Source organism: Melanostigma gelatinosum (assembly GCF_949748355.1).
Source record: "Melanostigma gelatinosum genome assembly, chromosome: 5".
Classification (NCBI taxonomy): domain Eukaryota; kingdom Metazoa; phylum Chordata; class Actinopteri; order Perciformes; family Zoarcidae; genus Melanostigma; species Melanostigma gelatinosum.
This window is the reverse complement of record NC_136638.1, coordinates 15,271,326-15,294,705: the sequence shown is the minus strand read 5'-3', so window position 1 is coordinate 15,294,705 and position 23,380 is coordinate 15,271,326. Positions and strand designations below refer to the sequence as shown.

At 42.4% G+C, this 23,380-nt stretch overlaps 2 protein-coding genes across 3 annotated transcripts; both read left to right on the top strand.

Annotated features, from left to right (window-relative positions):
* The first annotated feature begins 527 nt into the window (after nucleotides 1-527).
* Nucleotides 528-7,181, top strand: simc1 (SUMO interacting motifs containing 1). Of its 2 annotated transcripts, XM_079269137.1 has the most exons (10): nucleotides 528-857; nucleotides 1,710-3,038; nucleotides 3,143-3,393; nucleotides 3,533-3,602; nucleotides 3,775-3,923; nucleotides 4,269-4,361; nucleotides 4,499-4,630; nucleotides 5,447-5,603; nucleotides 5,769-5,853; nucleotides 6,890-7,181. In XM_079269137.1, exons 1-10 carry the CDS (start codon nucleotides 702-704, stop codon nucleotides 7,099-7,101), a joined length of 2,634 nt encoding a protein of 877 aa, XP_079125263.1. In that variant the 5' UTR covers nucleotides 528-701; the 3' UTR covers nucleotides 7,102-7,181. The 2 variants fall into 2 exon arrangements, 1 of the variants encoding a protein (XP_079125263.1); XR_013772012.1 differs by lacking the exons at nucleotides 5,769-5,853; nucleotides 6,890-7,181 and having other exon boundaries at nucleotides 4,499-4,730; nucleotides 5,447-5,481.
* A 391-nt stretch (nucleotides 7,182-7,572) lies between these two features.
* On the top strand, nucleotides 7,573-22,107 carry cnot6a (CCR4-NOT transcription complex, subunit 6a). Its single transcript, XM_079269341.1, has 12 exons — nucleotides 7,573-7,644; nucleotides 8,755-8,876; nucleotides 10,615-10,801; nucleotides 11,095-11,180; nucleotides 11,288-11,392; nucleotides 11,604-11,672; nucleotides 12,091-12,248; nucleotides 12,557-12,711; nucleotides 14,176-14,330; nucleotides 14,478-14,711; nucleotides 17,030-17,232; nucleotides 17,326-22,107. The coding sequence occupies exons 2-12, from the start codon at nucleotides 8,765-8,767 to the stop codon at nucleotides 17,539-17,541; spliced, it is 1,680 nt and encodes a 559-aa protein (XP_079125467.1). The 5' UTR covers nucleotides 7,573-7,644; nucleotides 8,755-8,764; the 3' UTR covers nucleotides 17,542-22,107.
* Nucleotides 22,108-23,380: the final 1,273 nt, after the last annotated feature.

The window sequence follows — 23,380 nt, the reverse complement described above, 5'->3', positions numbered from 1 at the left end:
ACTCCAGTGGTGATGTGTGAGACTACTGTAGTGGAATATTTCTAGGTTAATCGGGAGAAGATAGTTTTTGTTCACAAATCAAAAATGAAGTCATCAGAAGATTCAAAGTTGTCTTTTTCCGTTTATTCTCTTGCAGGAGGGAAGAAAGCACAACAGCTACGTATTCAGTAGACTGTGTGAATCCTTCGACTAAGTATCAGACACCACATGATTTAGATAAGACATTTGATCGACTTTGCTGAACCACTTACGTGGCACGGGGCCCTGCTCTCTTCTCTGATCAGATGATTTGCTACCACTACACCTCATAGCAATGTTTTGTTTTGTAATGTAATGTTTTGTTTTGGTGGCCGGTTGAGTCTTCACGCACCAGTAGGTGGTGCTACTTGCAACTGTGTAGCTGGGTGTGACCCATCCATACACTAGAAGAAGAAATACAAGAAAAAACAGGAAGCGTCAATTTTTCAGATTGTCAGTTGTACAGTTGATCCAACAGTGTGGACGCAATGTCATTGGATTTTGTTCGGAAATGCCAGAGGACCAAAGGTTACATGCAGAGTTAACGTTGTGTGTATGTGTTAGCTCTTCCTTCGTGGGGACTGGGGCGACTATAATCATGGGTCCGCTTCAGGTAATAATACGCAACGTAAGCGGCTGAAGTTTCTGTCTCGTTGTGAGGCGGCTCAAAGGGTGCTGGAGACATGGATGAAGTGATCACTCTCAGCTCCGACAGTGAAAAAGAAGACTCTGATGTGGAGATCGTCGGCTCCTTCAGCAACGGTGTTACGACGAAACCCGAACCGCCGCCCCTCACTGCAGTGCGAGTTGATATTGGCCCGACGTTCAACGTCCCGCAGGTGAGATAGCGCGCGAGCGAACGCACCTCGGCTGTTACTGTAGAAACCATTGTCTGTAACTCATATAAGAAGTTCTAACTAACTTTTAATTTCCTCAAGATGTCGCTGCAGCTGTAGCTAATTAATCGGGTATGTCTAGGTCTTTGTTTTGGCGTCGGGTCTGTTCCCACAATGCTGTGGTGGTGAAATACTTTTACAACACGATGGGTATGTCTAGGTATGTCCATTTGCGCTGCTAGTGTCATCTGCCCTCGGTGACGCAAGCCCTGCCCTGGCAAGCAATCAATACAATGTGATGAATATATAATGTGTTCGTTATTTATATCCATATGCTTTGTGACTTTTGCTCTACTGTGTATGGTTGTCCTGCTAAATGTAATATGTTGTCGGCACTTTATTCTTTGTTTACATTCTCTAACATGGCCATATCAAATTAAAACATTGCAATTTTGCCATAGCGCAGCATTACTCAATGATTTACACAATGGCCTAATACAGAGGTTCTCAAACTTTAATACTGTTAAAAGCATCTTGTCGTTCAACGGGGACACCTGCGCACCTGTGGCTTATAGTCCGGTGCGGCTTATCTATGGAAACGTTCCTTGTTCTTTTAAAAGTTCGCAGGTGTGGCCTATACCGGTCCAGCTTGTCGTCCGGAAAGTACGGTACATGACGTTTACTGTTTATTTAGAAGCCATGACATTCTTCACTGTAATTACATGATGTTTACTGTTTATTTAGAAGCCATGACATTCTTCACTGTAATTACATGACGTTTACTGTTTATTTAGAAGCCATGACATTCCTAACTGTAATTACATGATGTTTACTGTTTATTTTTCTCTTTTCTAGCTTTATATCGACCTCACCGAACCCAGATGGACTCTTCCAGAGCTGAAACACAAAAGACAAAATGCCTCTGCCTTGACGGTGGTAGACCTGACTGAGACCGACGTAGCACACGGGACGATATTGGAGACAAAGAATTTGCCACCAGATGACACTCCATTGAAAAAAGAAAGTACGAATACAAATCAAACTTCAAACAAACCGGATTGTAACTTGAAGAACAGCTCATCAAGAGACCCAACTCTTTTTGCACTACAGAAGGACTGTTGCAGCCTAAAGCCAAAGAAGAGACATTTGGATTCTCAAACACAACACCAAACGCATCATCGTACAGTAATTGTAAAATTAAGACGATTTCCTTTCCTTGAAACTCACATTGCAGAACTGAGAACATCAAAGTGCTCCGTCTATTTAAACAACGATTGTACACAAATGTCACTGAACCTAGACAATGATAGTGAAGCGCCAGAATGCATTTGTAATTTAAGGATAACTACGGAATCAAATGGTACCCACCTGGATCCCTCGCTGGAATCTACGGTGGTTGAATCTCTCATCAGACGGGAAGAGCAAGAGAACGGTAATACATTTACGAACACACAGTTAAATGGTAAAACATCTCCGCTTCCACAGACCCCAGCTGACTCTCCCTGCTCAGACAAAGGGAGCTCTGTTGCAACCTCAAAGGATCCCAGCACTCGTGAAGACAAGAGAGAGGACGTTTGGTCATCCGTGCCCACCCCCCCTCCAACATCCAATTTGTCATCCCAAGATGAAGCACAGCATTCCTTACAGGAAAAAGTCGTCTTCTCCAAACTGGTACAACTGGAACTAGACAAAGGGGAATCTAGACAAAGCTATCTCTCTGATCCCTTATTCCCCAACTCTCCTCCCACAGAACCAAACCCGTCTGAGCATTTTGATCTTGACTCTCTGTCCCACACAAATCCCATATCTCCGAACCTTATGAGCCAAGTCGACCCAACACCCACCTCTGAGCAGACACCAGCTGAGAGTCCGACTGAACGGCAGTTGGAGAAGCTCAATGCTGATGAGGCCTCAAACAGCGCTGACTCCCTGCACTGGAGCATCCCTAATGAGCCTCTATTGTCAGGGTCCAACGAGGACATGGATGACAGATCTGGGGCCGGGACATACAGTGGGGATCTGGGCATTGACAGTCCAGTGTCTTTTCATTGGCAAGAGGGTAGTGACGGAGACGAAATGAACAAAGAGACCCCAATTGATATGGGCTTTAGGGTGGCCAGTCGAGAGGACAGGCACTTTGTGTGCCCAGTTGCATTCAGTAAAATAATGTCTGGAGCAGTTCAAGTAAGAGACATTTCTTCAAATCTTTCTGTTTCCATTGCTCTCTTTGCACATGATAGGTGGAATGTACAGACTCTATTTTCTCCTTTTTTTCTTTTTTTTTTTAGCTGCTTGATGAAGAAGAAAAAGGTTTTGGAGCTCCAGAGGTGCTGTGCCGCCAGAGCCTGAGCCTGGTTTACAGTACCATCGATGAGAACTACACAGAGGGCACTTTGCAGCTCTTGTCTGACCTGCTGCAGCCCGCTTACTATCCACCCAGAGATATCACTTCCCACCTGCTGCGTGGCATTCTGCTCGACCTGCAGTGTCCTCATCACCTGTGCGTGCAGGCCTTTAATCTGCTGATGAGGACACAGGGGTGAGCAAATCCAGAAATAAGAGTAATGTATTATTCTTAGCCTTCCTATTTAAATGATTGATCTGTCCTTTGCGTCCCTCCTTCCATCTCGTCTCTTCCATATTTCGAGTTAGAGATTAAAACTGCTTTCTGATTGCAGACACCACATGGCTGATAGTACCACAGTGCCATGGGACTGGGAGTTGCTGACCTCAGTCATGGCCGATCAGGTACTATCCCAGATAGCAAAATGTGTCGTTGGTAAAAAAAAAAGTATTTCGATATTTCTTTCACTCTGCCGTAGTATGCATATACTTACAGCTGAGTAGCTGTTTTTGTGATCTAAGTACACTGACATGTCCCTATCTGTGCCCTCTCCTGCTTCCTTGTTCCCATACAAAGAGACATCCAAGTGCGGTTGTGCGTATGCTCCTGGACTATATTGTGCAGACTTTGGAGGACGACTTGCAGGCCAAACGCTCCATCGCTGCACTCCACTACTCCATTGCCAAGTCAACATTGTCATGTGATCTGCAGTTCCCTCGTGTCAGGTGCAGGTGTTGTTTATTTTTTGTGTTGAAAATGTTCATGTTTAGTTCAGGGGATCAAAACCTGTAAACTTCCCACACAAATGATCATTCCTACGCACTGACTTTCACACTGTAATGTGCTTTTTCTGTTAGTGTTGCATTCAAGAAATTGAGGGTTCAAGAGAAGACGTAGCATTTCAACTCACTTTGTGATAAAGGCTACTTTATGACATATACAACATAATATTGCACATCACTCTATCCTAGGGGGATCACATCAATGTTCATAGATTAAAAACAGTAAAGTTTTTAATTCATACTTTTTATTTGTGATAGTTATAATGTGGATGTTTATTTGTTTTCCAGGGAGGTCATCAAGTGGCTCTTCTCTGCCATTATGAAATCAACAGAGCATGGAGAGACGAGAGAAGCAGCCAGAGCGAGAGATGAACTAGTCAGGTCAATCACATATTCTTCAATAGTTTTTTTTTTTTTTTTTTATATAATGAGTTATTCTATGCATGAATATATCATTATGGCTGCTTTTATGCCCGTTTTCCCCCCATGTTAAGTTGTTGTCCCGTTGACCTGTGCAGAATGGTGTCCATCCTCCAGAGGATGCTGTCCCTGGCTCTTGAGGTGGACCGTTCTCCAGCTTTAAACGCCGTCAAGCTGTCCCAGGAGCTCTTCCATATGCTCATCAGCAATTTACCTCTGCGAGCACACAGGTGAGGAGGAGGACAGAGGAGTCGAGTGAGGGAGGCAAGATGAGCAACTGGCAACTGGCCAGCCAGCGTTTCTCAGATTGGAGTGAGACGAGGAGAAAAGGTGATGTGGTGATCTTCGCACAATAGAACATCTTTGATGTGTCGAGTCTTGGCCAATCAGCGTTCAGATGTCTACAGCGTCTTCATTTCCCTCCGTTAAAGTTTAAGTTACGTTATGTTCCGTTACCGTTCATACTTGCTGGGTTAAGTTAACGTCCACTGCACGCGGAACTTTGTCGACTGTTAACGTTCGTCATTATCACGATTTAGAAGGAAAAAACGTAACGTGATGAAACGTGCAGCCCCCCCCCGTGTTCCGGTTCAGTTCATGCGGTCACTCGTTAACGTTAAACCGGAACACCGGAAGATAGGCCACAATTCTATCAGCTTTACAGTAACAGTGGAAGTTAATATTAATATTATCAATGAAAACGAATCACTTTATTTGTACAGGCGATCGTTCTCGCTACTCTTGCTGTCTTTGTTTTTATTTGACCAAAACCTTTGAAAATGAGACCTCGGTCTCAATGGATTGTGTCGAAATAAAGGTTAATAATAATAGAGCTGGAAATAGAGCTGAATAATACATTTGTTTTAAAGTAAATGTCTTATCACTTCATTTTCTTCTCAGAGTACACCAGAATGCTACATTTTAAAGCTCTTATTTACAGGTCTGCATTTAAATGGAGTCACAAAATGACCATAGAGGTTTTTAAATTGAACTGTTTGAAATATGTTTTCGGAGCTATCACGGACTAATCTGTTTCTGACACGTAGGATGTTGTTGCTGGAGAGCCTGCAGAGCAAGCTGCTGAGATGTAAGCTGTTGGAGCATCTGTTGGACTATGCATGCCCACTGAAAACCCCTCTGCCCATGTCGCTCAGTCTTCTGCTTCACTTCCTAAAGTACTGCACTCTGACCCCAGACCCTTCGGTGAATATCACTCTTGCACCTTGCTTTCACCGTTACCGGATCAGTCAGCTGTTGCTCTTCACAAGATGTAGTTGTGTTAACATATGCGATTTACAATCCAAGGCTTATAAGTTAGCCACAACAAACGGCCGTTCATAGGAACTGATCCATGACTGTATTCTCCAGGATGGTACTGAACAGTGGCAGAGGTGGGAAGAGTTGGTCCATCTTCTCTGGATGTTGCTGCTCAGCTACAACAAAGCGATGAAAGGTGAAATGTTGCTAAATGCCAGTAAACTGTGCAACAGTATTTGCAGCTACCTGTAGCCACGATGCACAAACGATTAAATGGGATTACCAACATTTCTTCACGATACCCTGAGAAAGACTGTCATGTCGAAACTTTGTAAATATCAATAAATAATTTATTTGTGCATTGTGGCTACAAGTGTACAACTGCTCTCCTTTCCATCATTTGATGGGAATTTCTCTCAGAATGATGAAACATGCTTATTATACAAAACATGATCAACTTTCTTCTTCAATAAATCGAAAGAAATACATAAATACATAAGGTACGTGAGGTGATCTGGTCAGAATCAAAACCAACGTCTGTGCTGACTAGAAGAGCTCTCCAGTGTCCTGCTGACTTTAAGCAGACGGTGTTTGGAGCTTGTGAGAAACCTCAGAATCCAGTAAATGTGCAATATGTGGTGGGACACCATCTGGGATTGTACTGAGCTGTTTTATTGGAATCTTTTTTTTTTGTACAGCCGAGAAAGAAAAGTGCTTACTGTGGTTAAAAGGATTAAACAATACTTGGATTTTCCTGGTCACATAGTCAAATGTCTTTCCCTTCCTTCCTACTTACTGTAATTTACCAATTCTCTATTTCTGTATTTGGTTCATCTCTGGTCACTATTGTGCATATATTCTACTGACTAAATGAATGAATTTATTTTATGCTATATGCCAAATTTAGATATAATAATAATAATAATAGGGAACTTTATACACTTTTTTTTTTACCATTCCTGTGCTCTGTCCTTTTGTATGTATGTGTTGATTGTTTTGACTCACAGTCACCTCTCTTAAAATGTTTGTATTGTTGTTAAATATTAAGTATATTTGTGACAGTCTTCAAACCACTGATATCCATAGATGTTATTTATCCTTGAGAATGTCTTTAAGACATGGGTTGTATTAACTTTCACTAACTGATACCAGATGTACCATATCCCTGAATATTAAAACATTTTGAGCAATAAGCCCATTTTGGTTTAACTTGTTTCATCTGTTATACCCAGGCTATCTGTGCAACTCAGTCTCTGACCAAAGAGGCAGTTTTGCCAACTTGGTTTACAAGCCAGATGATATGATATCCAAGCCCGCCATCCGTGAAGCTGTGGAGGCCTTCCTGTCCAGATCCCAGGCGGACCTCGGCCAAGCCTTACCTCTCCATGTGGAAGAGTCCCTCACTTATCTGCAGGATCACCTGCTGGATGTCTGCCAGTGTTGAAATAAAATACTTGTTCTGTTTCTTGAATGACATTTTAAAGGCCGTACTAAATTAATATTTATATTTTTGTATGAATTTTCTTGTTCAATTATTGTATTCTAAATAAAGGCAGTGCCTTGTGTTTTATGAAGTGAAAATATGTTGATATCAGGCATCTCTTAATTATCTATTATCAAAGGCATCAGTTTACCAATAAGTGCAATCTTCCTTGGATCGCCATACAAATGCAATCATTACTTTGACCACATTACTATAGTCTGCTAACTATGCATCATTTATAAATACGCCACAGTAAATTGAACTGTGGTATTCCATCCATCCGTAACTTTGTCCATCACTCATCATTTTTAGGATTTTATTTACTCTGGTTCAACAGCTGGTTGGACCGGCTGCACGCTGACCAATAGGATCACGCGCTGTTACCGACAGGGAGAAAAGAAAATCCCCTCAGTCGCCATGATACAGCAGCGGAAACGGGTGAGAAGTAGCTAGAAAACAAAAGAGAACACGCAGTCGTCCTCGCGATTTGGTATGCTCTTGCAGGTATGAAAAACAGCAATCATTCCGATTAGGCCTGAACAGTTCTCAGACATTTCACCGCAATCATATTTAGACGTTTAAAGCGCCGTGGTCGTTTTTTAAAAGTAGGACTTATCTGGATAGGAAGTCTCTCAGCTTCGAGTAATTGAGATCTGTTAGCTTTGAGCTAGCGTTAACAAGCTACCTCGAGCTATACTAAATAGCTCGCAATTTCTTGCAAACCCAGCATTGTGTCGCGTAGTGAGCTCGTTTCGCTCTCAGTTTACAACATAGTAGCCAATTCTTGCTTTTGGAGGCTAGCTAGCGGTAGCTAACTAATGCGCTTTTTTGTGGCCTTGTGTTAATGCGCAAGTCAGTGCTTTGCTATTATGTAAACAGAAATTGTGCAGTATGCTTTTATATACTTGTGCTTCTTTTTAGCTAACCTACTCGCAAATGACGTTAAAGCCAGTTAACTAATATCACAATCATTAAAGCCAGTTAACTAATATCACAATATCACTAACGTTAACGTCGCGTGTTAGTTTACTATCCTGCTAGTTGGCAAGCAAGCTAGCTTTAGCTATTTAACGTTTGTTATGTATAGTTTGATAGCTAACGTTACCTATTTAGGTTAAGCTAGGCTAATGAGTTAGCGACAACGAGAGGGAAAATAGTCTAATTTTAGCTAGAGGTAGCTATTTTTACTCGTTTTCTTAATGCAGTTTTATATTCAGATATTCGCCAAACGTTCATTAAAACTTTACTCTGTTCTAGTTTGCTAAGTTTAGCATGGAATGTGCTACTAACATTACGTTAATGTTGCTTTTATGTAACTTAACTCTGAAATCTCAGTCTCTAAAGAAAGCAGTTTAAAGTAAATTGTATAGTATTATAAACTACTGTAAGTAATGTATCACTTTATATCTGAATTTAAAAACGTGTCAACATGTGTACATATGGTAACATGTGTCCATATGGTAACGAGCTAATGTGTACACTTCCTCCAACCTAAATCAGTATTCCAGCTTTAGATGAAGGACTAAATTCCTTAAATGTCTTTCAACTGATGGCATATAGGAGATCTTTGACTCTGTCCATGGATGATATTTTAAATCTAAATTATCTCTGCAGTGTTATAGGAATGCCCAAGGAAAAATATGACCCGCCGGATCCCAGGCGGATGTACACAATAATGTCTACTGAGGAGGCAACAAACGGGAAGAAGTCATACTGGGCTGAGCTGGAAATCAGCGGTGAGTATTTTCAGAGAGTTCCTAGTTTAGTAGGTAAAGTAGTGTTTTGTGTATCTACCTCTCAGAACCCAAACCCTATTGGGCACATGTGACAGGCCTTTTACACAGCAGACATTTTAACATGTCATTTTAGGAATAGCACATGGCTCTGTTCTATTAAAATGCCCACTGTAAGAGCGACCCAGCATGCACTGTACCAGGAATCTTAAGTCAAAGCAGCTCAATGGAATTCAGCCATCATTCATTTGATTATTTAAGTCAAAGGCCTATTACTGGATTGCCACTGTTAATTGTAGCTACAGTTCCTTGTAAGGCTGGTGGAGGTTCTCTTTCATTATAAATGAATCTGCCAATTACACGCTGGATTACCTGCTTGGCCCATAAAAATGTCAGAAAATAGTGTTAAATGTTCATCAGTTTCACAGAGCCCAAGGCAACATATTTCTTGTTTTGCTTTACCTATAGCCCAAGACTCAATGATGTTAAATATAGTTTATAGGAAACTCAATAATCATATATCCACATGTTAACCAAAACAGATGCAGGGACCAGTTTATGATGGGCATTATCCTTCAAAAATCAATTTTACGGATTTGTCCATTGTTGTAGTTGTTAGTTTATTTTCTGTTTAATAAATTTGATTAATTGACGAATCATCACAGCTCAAATTCTGAACTGTTTTGCTAGGTTTGAAAAAGGTCACTGTAAAATAGTTTTACACTGGAGAGGCAACATGGTGGGTGTAATCAACAGTCTTAACTCGGGTTGGGTACCGAAACCCGGTGCCGGTATGGCACCGGTACCTACCGGACCGAAACTCAACGCAGATTTCGGCGCTTCCTTTCAGTGCCTGAGCACTACTCTGATGACTCCGTCCTGGCAGCAGCTAATGATAGCCTCGGTCCTCCGCTTCTCACTCATAGTATTATTACAACCGGACGAGCCGTGCGCGCTTAGAAACAAACCCCTCCATCATTCTGGTGAAGCTTCGGCCATGATTTATTAAAAAAAAAAAAAAACGATCTGTCAAACGGCTGGCAGGCTACTAACTCCATCGACATCCGAGTACTTGGCACTGCCGCTCATAACAAGCACAACATCCGGCACGCGAAACCGTCTTCTTTTTTGAGGTGTAGTGGCGGTTGGCAAACGGTGAATTGGCGCATTACCGCCACCAACTGGTAAAATAAATAGGTGTCCTATTTTGTCAGAGAAGGCAAATATGCTCATATTTCTGCAAAATAATTACTGTAGTGTGTGTACAGAGCGTGTGTGTGTTTTGTATTTATTTATTTTTATTTAATCTCTTACGTAAACTGTTAACAGGTAATATATTGTTCATAGTTTGAAGTTAAAAAGTTTGAAGCAAAGTGTTTTGTATTTATATGTTTAAACAGTTAATATATTGTTCAATTTGAAGAAAAAAGTATCTGTTCAGGCACCGTTTAGGCACCAGTATCGTTTTAGCACCGGTGTCGGAAAAAACCCAAACGATACCCAACCCCAGTCTTAACGTGATTCTGTTTGTCCATGTTTTCCGGGAAATGAATGCGGTCCTACAGTTATGCACAAGCATCATCTTAACTATTGTGAAATCATTCAACCCAGCGTTGAATGCAGCATTCACACCAATGGGAAACAAGTTGTTCCATGTTTTTGCTTTGTTGCGAGGGGAGTAAATAATTGGATAGTTGAATTTAATTCTCCTGTGCGTGTTCTTTTCCCACCGTCTCTGCAGGCCGAGTAAGGAGTCTCAGCACAGCCCTCTGGTCTCTCACCCATCTTACTGCCCTGCACATTAGTGACAACTCACTGTCACGCATCCCGCCAGACATTGCCAAACTACACAACCTGGTGTACCTGGATCTCTCATCCAATAAGATCAGGAGCCTGCCGTCAGAGCTCGGCAACATGGTATCTCTCAGGTTAGTCATTTTAGGCGATAATTAACCCATAATTCAGGTACAGCTGTCACAGGGTTGATCTTAAACTCTCACACATGCTACACACCGGTACTACCCATTATGACATGTGTTTTTTCAATCAATCATAGATTCACAAGATACCTGCCAATTTTCTTCCACATTAAGTTCACATTAACACTCAGTCTGAAGAAGGAAAGCATGGCGTAGGCAAATAGTTTGTCAACGGCAATAAAGATGGTTGTTTCTCAGGAGGGCTGGTTTCTAATAATCAAATTCCCCCATGTCCTCCACAGGGAACTGCTTTTAAATAACAACCAGTTGCGAGTTCTGCCATTTGAATTGGGGAAACTGTTTCAGTTACAAACACTGGGGTTGAAAGGTGAGTGGCTTATCAATCTTCTTTTTTTTTTTTGTAGCCATTCTAGCCTTGAAATCCCATTGTTCTCTAAGCAATGATTCAGCCCACTTTTGCTTTTCCTTCACCAGGAAACCCACTTGCACAAGAAATTATGAGCCTATACCAGGAACCTGATGGCACGCGGAGACTGCTCAACTACTTGTTAGACAATCTGGCAGGGGCTATCAAGCGCAGTGAGTCCCCCCCCCCCCCCCCTCTCTGGCAGTTCTGAGACCGGAACAGGAATTGCATATTGCCAGTTTTTATTTCCCCCCCAACATGTCATCAATAGATATAGGTGGTGAAATTGTGAACCCAACAGCTTACAGGACCTTTAACTAAATTGTTTGACATCTGTGTTCATGTTGTCCCCCATATTAAACCATTTCCCCCCCCCCTTCTCAGTACCAACAGAGCAGCCTCCAGCCCGGTCATGGATTTCCCTCCAGGAACCAGACCGAACACGGGCCTCAGGTAAGGACGACATACCCGAGGTTAATGCTCTTTAACAGATCCACACAACCAACCAAACTATGTCAAATTGTGCCTCTATACAGAATTTTGGGAGAAATAAATCAATAGATACAACAACAACAACAACAACAACAACAACAAAACACACTGTATACACACACAAAATCTATTTGGATGTGTTGCTAAAATTCTCTTAAGTTGTATAGAATTTACCTTGTTTACCAAATGCTGCATAAAATGACTGTTTTTCCATGCATAGACAGGAAAAAAAGAATACAGCACTGAGCTAGGCTTTATTATGGTCATTTAAATTTAAGATTAGTAATTAAAGAACTGGAAACATCCCCTCCTAAAAATATCTGAGGCAATAAATCATCAGCTTCTCCAGCAATTCTAAGTTTGTCCATTTCTCCCCCAGCACTGTTCTCCGTGATGTGCTACAACGTGCTGTGTGATAAGTATGCCACGCGTCAGCTATACGGCTACTGCCCCTCTTGGGCTCTAAACTGGGAGTACAGGAAGAAATCCATCATGCAGGAGATAATGGGCTGCAATGCGGACGTCATCAGTTTGCAGGTGAGAGATGGACGTCAAAGTGTGTCTTCAGGTTTCCACTGAAGTGAACTCAACTTTGTTATCAATGCAAATCCAGCAAGATCAAAGGATTTGGGTTGGGTGGTAGTAGCAGCATGACGTTTTTTGGCTGCGCTTCAAGTCGACACAATAAAAGCCACGGCTTATGCACGCCCAATAAATGCTCTTTTTGTTCACCAGTCTTGTATACAAATTAGTTTTTGTTATTTTCGGAAGGCAGTGTTTGTTATACGCGAGTGGTTGTCAATCTTTCCTGTTGCCCATCCTGACCCGTTTCTTGTTGATTACAGGAAGTTGAGACGGAGCAGTACTATAATTTCTTCCTGCCCGAGCTGAAGGAGCAGGGGTACGAAGGCTTCTTCAGTGCAAAGTCACGAGCCAGGACTATGTCTGAATCGGACCGTAAACACGTGGATGGTTGTGCGATTTTCTACAAAACAGAAAAGTATGTCCTCACTCTTTTTGCAGTTATTGTCCTTTATATCTCGTTGAATACAATTGGGTCATACAATTATTTGATTAATCTTCTTCACGTTAAATATCATTTTTTGATTTTATTTTATTTATAAAAGTCCGAATCCTGTTAATAACTTCATATCTGATATTGCATGAGGGTAGTTAGGATAGCTCCTAATATTGCTGCTTAAGTGACTTGTATCGTGTTTTTGTTGTGCATTTATAGTTCACTAAGCGTGTAAGATTTTTCCTCCATTTAGCAATAATTCTAACAAAGAAATTAGGTATGACCGTATAAGCATTTCACTCAAATCTGTAATGCTGGGAAACTGAAACCTGTGCTTTCTTTGTTTTTAATTGCGGTTGACGGTGTCTTGTTTTTGTTGAGTGGTGCTGACCTACCTAACCAGTTTGACTGTTCTGCAAACTAGCAGGTCTCTTTGTTGTAGCCTTCAGGCGTCACTTTCACCGCTGTGAAACCACAGGCCGTCTGCATTCATAGGCTACAAAAGCTTGATGTTTTGAGACAGAATATTGGGGGTTGACATTGACGGCAATCTTCAAAACGGGCTCTTTTTAAACTGTAGCACATCGATTTGATTACTGAATTTTCTAACCATATTTTGAGAAACTTACGCATGTTTGTAGAATATGAAAGTGGTGCTTTCATGAGTCAGCCATAGCTACTTACAATATCCAGCACAGCTGGAAAAAAGACCTAATTGAATACATAATACAATAGTCTACATGATTAAAAGTGTTGTCACGCATGAGAAATTGAAGGACACAGCTGCAGTACCTTTGAGCCTGAAGATTGCTCCGCTTAGTTTAGATATTTCGATAACTGCTTCTCTTAAGTTCCGAAGATAAGAAAAATCCAGTCTTCCTGTCATTGAAGCAATTCATTGCTGTCGTAATCTGTAACTTAATAAATTCTAACTATCATTACATTATTATACATTATTCTTCATGCCTATATCTGTGTTTACAATGTACTGGTGGGCTACTGGACAAAGACATTGTAACTGCTCTCACCGCAGCGATTTCACTTTGGCTGATAAATATAGAGAATAAACTCGCAAGACGTCATTGCAGAAAATATTCTTCCACCTAAACGTACAGCAGTACACCTTCTGAATTTACGTTTCTCTTTGACACCGAACTAAGAGGCTCAATTGTCTAAATAACTCATTGTAAAACATGCCACGTGCTAGCAGCCTTGAGTGGCCTCTCTCCGGCTAAATATCAGTCAGCCAACACATGGTAAACTATAATGTAGCGGTCACACTAACACAAAAATAAAACAAATTCCAGATGTCGTCCTAAACTGAGACACCGTGTGATTTCAGACTTGATCCAGGATCTGTTTGCGGCGCATCATAAATGAAGCTTGTTTTCATGAACTTATCTCCAACACTGCTTACTTCTCTTCCCTCCTCCTGTTTACCTCCAGGTTCAGCGCAGTGCAGAAGCACACAGTGGAGTTCAACCAGCTGGCCATGGCTAACTCCGAGGGCTCGGAGGCTATGCTGAACAGGGTGATGACCAAGGACAACATCGGGGTAGCGACGCTGCTCGAGGTCCGCAAAGAGATGATGGAGGCCTCCTGTGAGTAGACACTTTGGGCTCATCTTTGGGACTTCTTATTTGGCCAAATACGATTGGCTAGTCCTGCTAATTCTGAATCGACTGTGGTCGGAGACTCTTACCTAAGGATTGTAGGCAACCCATGCTTGCTTTTCTCCCTCCTCTCAGCTGGAAAGTCCCTCCACGGCATGGAGAAGCAGCTGCTCCTGGTGGCCAACGCCCACATGCACTGGGACCCGGAGTACTCCGACGTCAAGCTGGTCCAGACCATGATGTTCCTGTCGGAGGTGAAGAACATAGTGGACAAGGCCACACGCAGCCTCAAGTTGTCCTCTGTCTCTGGGGAGATCAACGCCATTCCACTGGTGCTGTGCGCTGACCTCAACTCCTTGCCCGACTCTGGTAAGTACTAGGGGTGAGAATCACCAGAGGTCCTGCGATACGATATTATCACGATACTTAGGCTACGATATTATCACGATACTGCACTATTATCACGGTGATATGCTGAGTATTGCGTTAACGTATATTGCGATTTCTTACTTTTTTCAACTTCAAATTATGTCCCCAAAGGAAAACTGTGTCAACATGTTTTATCTAATAAGATAAAGTTTTCAGTCCGTTCATCTCACTTCAATCATTTTTATTGCAGCAAAATAAGATTGTCAAGCAGACAAACTGACCAACAACATCATAAATGTTGCACCTGACAAACTGAATTGTTTGTATTACAGTCTACATAGCCCAACCTAACTGAATGCAAATGTGTCTATAACTGATATAAGTAGGATATAAGAGTTGTATAACTCAGTATAACTTGTGATGTGTGGACGTCGAGGGCAGAGAGCCAGTTATGTGCTGCTCTCTGCCCATGAGCCTGGCTACTGTTGGCAGATTTAACCCCGTTGTGAGGCCAGATTGAGCATGTGAGTGAAACACTTCACATGCAGGAATCCCGCTAACTGAACGGCAACGCCCACGTTAGAAGCGTTGTCGGTTACAACCACCAGGTTTTTGTCGGTAATCCCCCATTCTTGTGCTGCATTTAGCAGGAGGTCTGTAATGTTTGCCCGGTGTGACTTGCGTGTACTGCTCTAGTTTGGAGAACGTGAGACAGCAGTCGCCAGTCCCCTGAGATATTGTGCTGTTATAGTCACATAGGAATCCCCTGCACTTGACGTCCACGCATCGTAAGTTAATGCAACTCTTACTGCTGTACTCAAATACTCCACAACTTTAAGCTTCACTTCTCTGTAGAGCTTGGGCACGGATGTGTCGGTGAAAAAACGCCAATACAACATCGCCACGCAAAATATCGCGATACTATGCTGTATTGATTTTTTTTTTCCCACCCCTAGTAAGTACGCGAGGCTAATAGAGCGGTGCGTTATCTCACTGCAGAGGTTCGTTTGTTTGTTTATTGAAGATTCTAAAACAGTGACGGGTAATCCTTTAGGTTGTTTCCCTAACAATGTGTTCAAAGCAGGTCTGTCCTTCGTGGCTGCTTTGTCAGTTTAATAAGAATAAAGGAATGAGCACCCAAACTACCCAAAAATAACCCAAATGACAATTTTTTTTTTAAAGATTGTATTGTCTGTATAGCGTTATTGCACTGGCAAACTGACGTATTTGTGTCATATCTTCAGTTCATTACTCCCCACAGAAGTTATCGTAAACTTACTTGACAATTTGGCGTTCTCCCAGCCAGATAATCCATCCGTGTAACTGTCCATTCACAAGAGGAAACTGCACACTTTAGGATCCTCTATAAATAGTTCCTAAGAGAGGCATCTACCAATCTTTGCCAGGCGTAACTCACAGACCAGCTCATTGTAAATAAATCGAACATATTTCAGCAATGTAATCCATCAAATCACACTCCAGGAAATTCTCTTACTAATGATTCCATTTGACGGAAAACTGATTGAATAAAAACGGCGTCAAGAGTGAAGCGCGACCAAAAGACAGACTGCTGATAAACCTTTCACTCTCACTTTTCTTTTTCTAAAAATAAATGATAGTTATTTGATGATCAGCTACAGATTTATACATCTATTTATTACTTTGACTTGGATGTCACTTATAGTTTATGATCGTTCATCTGGGGATGGTGGATATCGGCCGATTAATCATTATCTGCTCCAAACTATGGTTTTTATATTTTTATAAAACAATCAGTTAATGGAGAAAATAATCTGCAGATGAATCAATAGTGACATGAAGCATTATATGCGGCGGTAATGTTTTGGCAGTTTCTTGGCATGAAGTAAAACAACACCTGAAGAACGCTACACTAAGACCTTCCACACAATGTTTGATTTCAAAATTTTGGAAATGTCTACCGACCGTATCTGCGTGAGTCTAGTTTATCAATCCACTATTTTGACAAATTAGTTGAAGCTAAAGTTGTCCTGAAAATGTATTCAGCCTCTCCTGCTTCATGTGTACTGCAACCATCATTGTAGTCCTCACAAGAACTTCAACAATCACACAGATTGATATTTTGCCTTGTTTCTATGAACAAACGGCGGCATGGCTTGCCATGAAGGGCGGGTCGAATAGCTGCGTTCATGTTACAACTCGTACTGCTAGACAGCCCGTCGGGGGGGATCGCGGTGATAGTAGCAACTGATTTGTCTCGGTCTGTTGCGACCTTGAAGTGCTGCTTGGCTTTCCTTCATTCTGACGAAGACCACCACTCATCTCTTCCCTCTCTTCAGGCGTGGTGGAGTACCTAAGTACTGGTGGGGTGGACTGCACCCACAAGGACTTCAAGGAGCTTCGTTACAGCGACAGCCTGACCAAATTCAACTGCAACGGCAAGAGCAGCTCGTCCAACGGCAGGATCACCCACGGCTTCAAGCTGAAGACCGCTTACGAGGACGGCCTGATGCCTTACACCAACTACACCTTCGACTTCAAGGTGAGTGCACTGGTGCCACAGATCTGCTTCTTTATAAGCGTAATATCAAGGATGTGTTGCTTTGAGCTGACTCCCCTCGTCTTCTCTCCTCAGGGTGTCATCGACTATATTTTCTACTCCAAGCCTCACCTGAACGTGCTGGGTATCTTGGGCCCCCTGGACCCCCACTGGCTGTTAGAGAACAATGTCAGCGGCTGCCCACACCCCCACATTCCCTCCGACCACTTCTCCCTCTTCAGCCAGCTGGAGCTCCTCCTGCCCAATCTGCCCCCCCAGGTCAACGGGCTCCACCTGCCTGCACGCAGGTAGTGAGTCCCCCGCCATGTCACCGGGGAAAGCTGCCTCTCCCGTTCAGACCCTCCTCCCGCCCTCCCACTACCAGCTCTTCCCTCCACCACACCGGAGGAGGAAGACAAATACACAACCTGTAAAATATTCGTACAGTGAGGTCTGGCCGACAGGGATTTCGTATAATGTTATAGATAATCTATATTTTTCTTTCTCCGTTTTTTTTCTTCTTTTTTTCTTCTTTTTTTAACTGCTTGATTCAGTCCTGTTCGTGTATCATATTTTGTGTTTTGGACTCACTCTCCTCCTCAAAATCCACCCACCTACCCACCCACCCACCGCTTCGGTCTTTCCTACTACAGGGGATGGTAGCTCATTCAGATTGGTCGCATGGGCCACCGTTTGGTTTTAGAGAGCAGGGAAGCTGAGAAGTGGCTGAGGGGACGACGTTCCCTAGCTGGTGGTCTGCCCGTCTGTCTGTCCTGTATAAATCTGAAACCAGCATCGACAGCAGACTCGTCAGTCTCGGACCTCCATCGTTTGCTCGTGTTTTCCCCCGGGCAGCCGGCGTACTTTCTCAGTCTCTTTTTAGGATTCACTTATCAGTTGAGTCGGATGTTGCTGGGTCGGATCAGCCTTTAGCTGGTAGTTAAGCGGCCCCGGAGATGGATGTAGCGCAGCTTGCATGAGGTGAGATTTCCCGCTGTCATTCTGAGGTGCTGAGGCCTTTTCGTGTAGTCGCGGCCTCCTGCGGTGCTACAAGATAGTCTCCACCTCTGACCCCGGCCCTGGTGCGTTAGCCACCAATCCCACAGATGTCCCGAGAACTGCATTCGCCCGGTTTCCCTCGGGCTGTATGTAGAGTTACTTTGTGACGGAAGGATATGGCGAGAAACTGAGGGCAGCTACCATCTTGTTTGCAGACTGTTTTTAACCCTGGCTTGTATAGTTGCGAGGCCTGTGCTAAGGAGCTCATGTGGCCCACAAATCCCCATTTCTGGTCACGGGATTTAGGCTGATGGGCAAAGCGATGAGGGGCTTTCGCAAATCTTTTTCTTTGTCTGGATTTGCTTTTAGGCAGAGAGAGCGAGTGATGGCTAATACACATGAGTAACAACCAGCATTCCTCTCACTGTCTGGAGTTGCCATCCAACTCCAGACAGCAAGCTTACAGACACACACACACACAACTCGACACACAACACAGGTAATTTGCAGGCAGATCTGTAGCACTGTCTCTGAGGCCAGTAGTGACTTTCCCCAGCCATGAATTCATACACAAAGCCGTGGTTTTTCCCACAAGTGTTTGTACAGAATAGAAATCTAGACTCAGTCTTTACATGATTGTATATGAACCACAAAAGACCTGTTTTCTGGCGTTTTCTTTTGTACTAAGAGTAAATTATGATCAGATTTGAAAAAAAAAGATTGTATTGTAAACTATGGCTAAATTTTTATCCAGTTAATGTTGATGAATTGATATTACCAGCTTGTACAAAAGACGTAAGAAGAGGTTGTTCAAGGCGTTCACTGTCACAACTTTGCACTCCCTAGATATTAGCTGTAATTGATGTATCGGTATTTTTATTTCCTCTCCCTCTGCTGTTGATTTGATATGCCGGCCTATTGCTGCACTTGTAAATAGACCACAGAGTAGTCTGCCTGTTGCTTCTCACCCATTAACGAAGCCATTGATCCACACTGCTGCCATCAGTTCAGACTAAAGGACACGCAAGGATGAGTCTCAGCCCACCAGTGACTCCACATCGGTTCATTGATACATCTCACACACACACACACACACTAGTGACGTGTGACCCATACTTCTATTAATCCCACACGTACAAGAAAACATCGTGCCTCACTGTCGCAGTTGTCGTTGTCTTGCACTATTTACATTTGACGAACGCCTGAACAACCTTTTCTCCTTTTATTTTTAAATACTGTTGAGACATTTGTGAAGATTTTATGTCCTTTTATTGGTTTGTGTTGATGTTTATTTCCTTTTTTATGAGCTGTGACAATGCTATGATGATGTGTATGTTCTTCCCATTCATTGAGCGCTCTAGTAATCAGGTATGCTTTCTCCCCTCCTTACGGAACACCAGTAGGATGTGTAATCGTTGTTGAATCCACTCGCTCTGATTGTTTGCTCCTATTTGTACCTTAGCACAGCTCCACGGCCAGAACCCCCGAAATATCTCTCCCGTTGCTCCTTTCCATGGCCATGAAATCTAAATCTCCTACGCCTGTCCATCACCCTATACCCCTCAACTGCCCAACCTCAGCCCTCCCCTACCCCACTATATTACTCAAGCTGTGTCTTTTTAAAACTCCTTTGCTCAACCACTCTGTATAGTTCTCTTCCCCTCGTCACTAGTGCCATCTGTGGACCCCTTACCGCTGCGTTGGAGAAGGTGGAAGGCCCACTTTGCTCTGCTTTTTGGACGAACGAGTGATGAGGGACAGTGAGCTCTGCTATTGCTCTCTGAAAGCCAGACAGGAATGTTGCGATGAATGAAATTTGTAGATGTCTCAACAAAAAAAAAAAAAAATTAATTTGACAGACATGTTTTTATGAAAATCCACCAGGTGATGAGCGCTCGATTGAGATGTTGCTCCCCTCACTCTCCGGTCCATCATCTTAGCGAATAAAGATCTAATTTACTTTAATGTATATGTTGAAATGATGTTTTTTAAAGCGAGAAAATAGGAAGTGTACGTTTAGTCCTCAGATCAAGGTTTCTCGTCCCTTTGTTTCCCCCTACATGTGTGTCTTAACTTTTATTTTCTTCTCTAATGGAAACCAATGTGTCCAGTTTGATTCTTACTTTTCCTGAATGGCATTAGTATTGTCGTAGATTTAAAGGCTAGCTTTTTTGTAAAGTGTGAATAAAAGATGTATCATGTTTCCTTTCTAAAAAGATAATGAATTGTGTTTTGATGTGTAAATCATGAATTCTAAGACAGTGTTATGTTTGCTATATTGTTTTTACTTGTACTCTATATATATATATATATATATTTTTTTTTCCCCAAAATAATATTTCCATCACAAACCAAATCCTCTGTAGAAATGATGGTGAGACGTTGTCTTGACGAGTTGAATGTTGCTTGTAATGCTTCCTAGAATGAAGGATTGAGCTCATCGCAGGGAAAGTTCCTGCAGCATTGCTATCAGTAAACCCGTTCAGCGCAGGGATATTCAACTTGATTTCTTTCTTTTCACCTTTATTTTGGATGTTGCACGGCACGAGCTGGAGGGTGCTAGTGCCTTTAGGTTAGGACCGCAGAGCTGTCTCACTCGTGGCTGCAGTTCAGTACTAGCACCACTGTTCTGGTGTAAGATGTGTTTTTACGCTAATGGCGCGCCGCTGGTCGCTTAACTGGTCCTGTGATGATTTTGAGTACTAGTCCCTTTCACTCTGTTCTTGTGCATCACAGTGGTTAAATCTGTTACATTAGCTCGTTACTATTGATAGTCACTGATGTGACTCAAGTCTTTTTGGTTGTTGACTCCCCCTCCCCCCCTACTCACCCCCCTTTGTTAAACCAGACTTTGACATCTGCCGAATCAGAGCTGAGTTATGTCACCCTGTAAGCTCCCGTCGAGCGCTCACATCGTCAGCTTTGTAGTCTCCACTGTTGCATTGTGTTTAATAGTTGACTTGTTTAGGTGTAGAGTAATTTCCCAGGCTGCATCTCTTTGTAATGGTGCACACCAAAGCTGCTTGTAGTCCAGTTCTCTGTTGTTGAGCGAGTTCTTTCTCCAACCACTCACATTTTTTATTTAGTTTTTTTTATCCACGTCAGTCTTCATGAAATGTAGGGCTGTAAGGAAATTTAGGTACTTTTGTCCTTTTTTCCTTGAATCACATGAACAAGTTGCATTCATAGTCATACTCTATGGTTTGGTTTCTCAAAACGCACTCATTCTAAAGGCAACCTTTTCAAAATAACTTGGCAATAATACCCAGAAACATTCAGACCCGCACAGAATGGGTTTTTAAATATTTTATCTGGAAAATGTAGCTATTAACTCTTTCAAACTGTGGTTGTTGTGGTTTCTTTTGCTTCCGATCTCTCATCTTCGACCTGCTCGACCGTTTTGTTCCCTGAACACCTTTCTTTGACCCATGTATCATCCATCTTGTATATTTGCTCTTCATCCTCCTCCCTGCCGATCTAGTAGTAGTTGTTCAATGATCAGGATTGTCTATCTGTAGTCAGCTGAGTACATATATTGATCTGTGTCACCGTGTTTATGCACTGGACCAACTATTGTTTACCATTCATGAAATACCAGCAAAATAGAATCATGACAAAACACTTGCACAATGTTGTAGAATGTCCATTAATCCAGATGAGAAATCAAAGGCAGCTGTTTTCAAATCAACACATACTGTTTTAAAAAAGAAACTGAATGGTAAACAATGCTTTCTGTTGTACCCCTTAGCCGTCCTCTTGATTCTCTTCGGACTAGTTTTCTTTTCTTTTTCCGTTTGACTACAGGTTCTGCTTGTTTCCTTTACACCTACCTATGTATTTTCCTACTTCTGGTTGAAAATAAATTCTATATTATCTGTTTCAGGCTGTGTCACCTCTTATTCTTTGCAATGGATATTGAAAATAAAATCTATATCTGTTTCTCCTTGTGCTGCCTCCTTTTTCTTATTCTTGCCTCGTCTCTTTCAGACTTGATGAACACGCGACACCACACAAATTGGACGGCAGCTAGTATTTTTAGTGGTAACCTTCTCCTATTCCTCAGTCCAGTGACCTTATCAGCAATGCCAAATGTGGAAAACATGCAGTGAGAGCGAGCAGACTGCTGGCTCACAGCCTGCTCACATGTTGCACAATCTGAACCTTCATTTGTTTGGTGGCTGATGTTGAAGATGTGAGCGTGCCAAAGGGCCGGTGCCAGAACTTGCATGTTTTCGTCCCGACTACATTCTGCAGCAACTTAATTAAACGTGAGTATCGGTGGATGTTTGGTTGCAATTAAAACCTGCACACTCACAACTCACAGTGACACGTTTGTCCAGACGAGTGGGCTACAGACACCGTCATGGTTGAAGCCTCTGTGTCAGCAAGTACACTCACCCCCCTGAAGTGTCCTTCGGTAAGACACTGAACATTTATCGGCACCACGGGGGCTGTTTTTGGAGCCGAGACAGACCTTTTGTTTTCCCTCCAGGACAGCAAATGAAAAGAGAATTTCCCATTGGGGATCAATCATGTTTAACATGAACATTTAATACCTAAAATGGCCCGGGGATGACAGATGTGTTTTATCGTTCGTAGACACACGGTGGAGCCAAAGGATCAGGCTACGAAACGGAACTGGGAACGGATCCGTCTGTGTCGTCTACTGAAGGAGTCACTGGCGGCTCGTAACATCAGCTGGAGTGAATTTAGAGAGAAGTTGAGTTCAAACACAGTGGATGCACAATAATAATACTTCTAATAGAGTAATAGGACATAACATGGTAAATCTGAGTGGTGTAGATACATATTGTTATTGATATGCCAATTATAGCTGCCAATGATAACAGGGGAGTTAGTGTGTGTATATGCAGTATACAGTATGTTTACAACCTGTCAACACTTTCCTAGAGCTTCATGGGACGAGTGCTGTCATGATTTCTCCATGAATCCCTTTGAATTGACACTGGTTCTGATCGTCGATTGGATAATTTAATAAAACAATGTATCAACCGAAAAGGAAGGTCTTTTTTTTGTGGGGTTTTCTTGTCCGTTGAACTCGTGGATGGTTCATTTTTACCCTGAAGACATCAGAAGGGCTGATCAATAATGCTCCTCATGGTAGACCTGCCACACAGGCAGCCTTTGATCA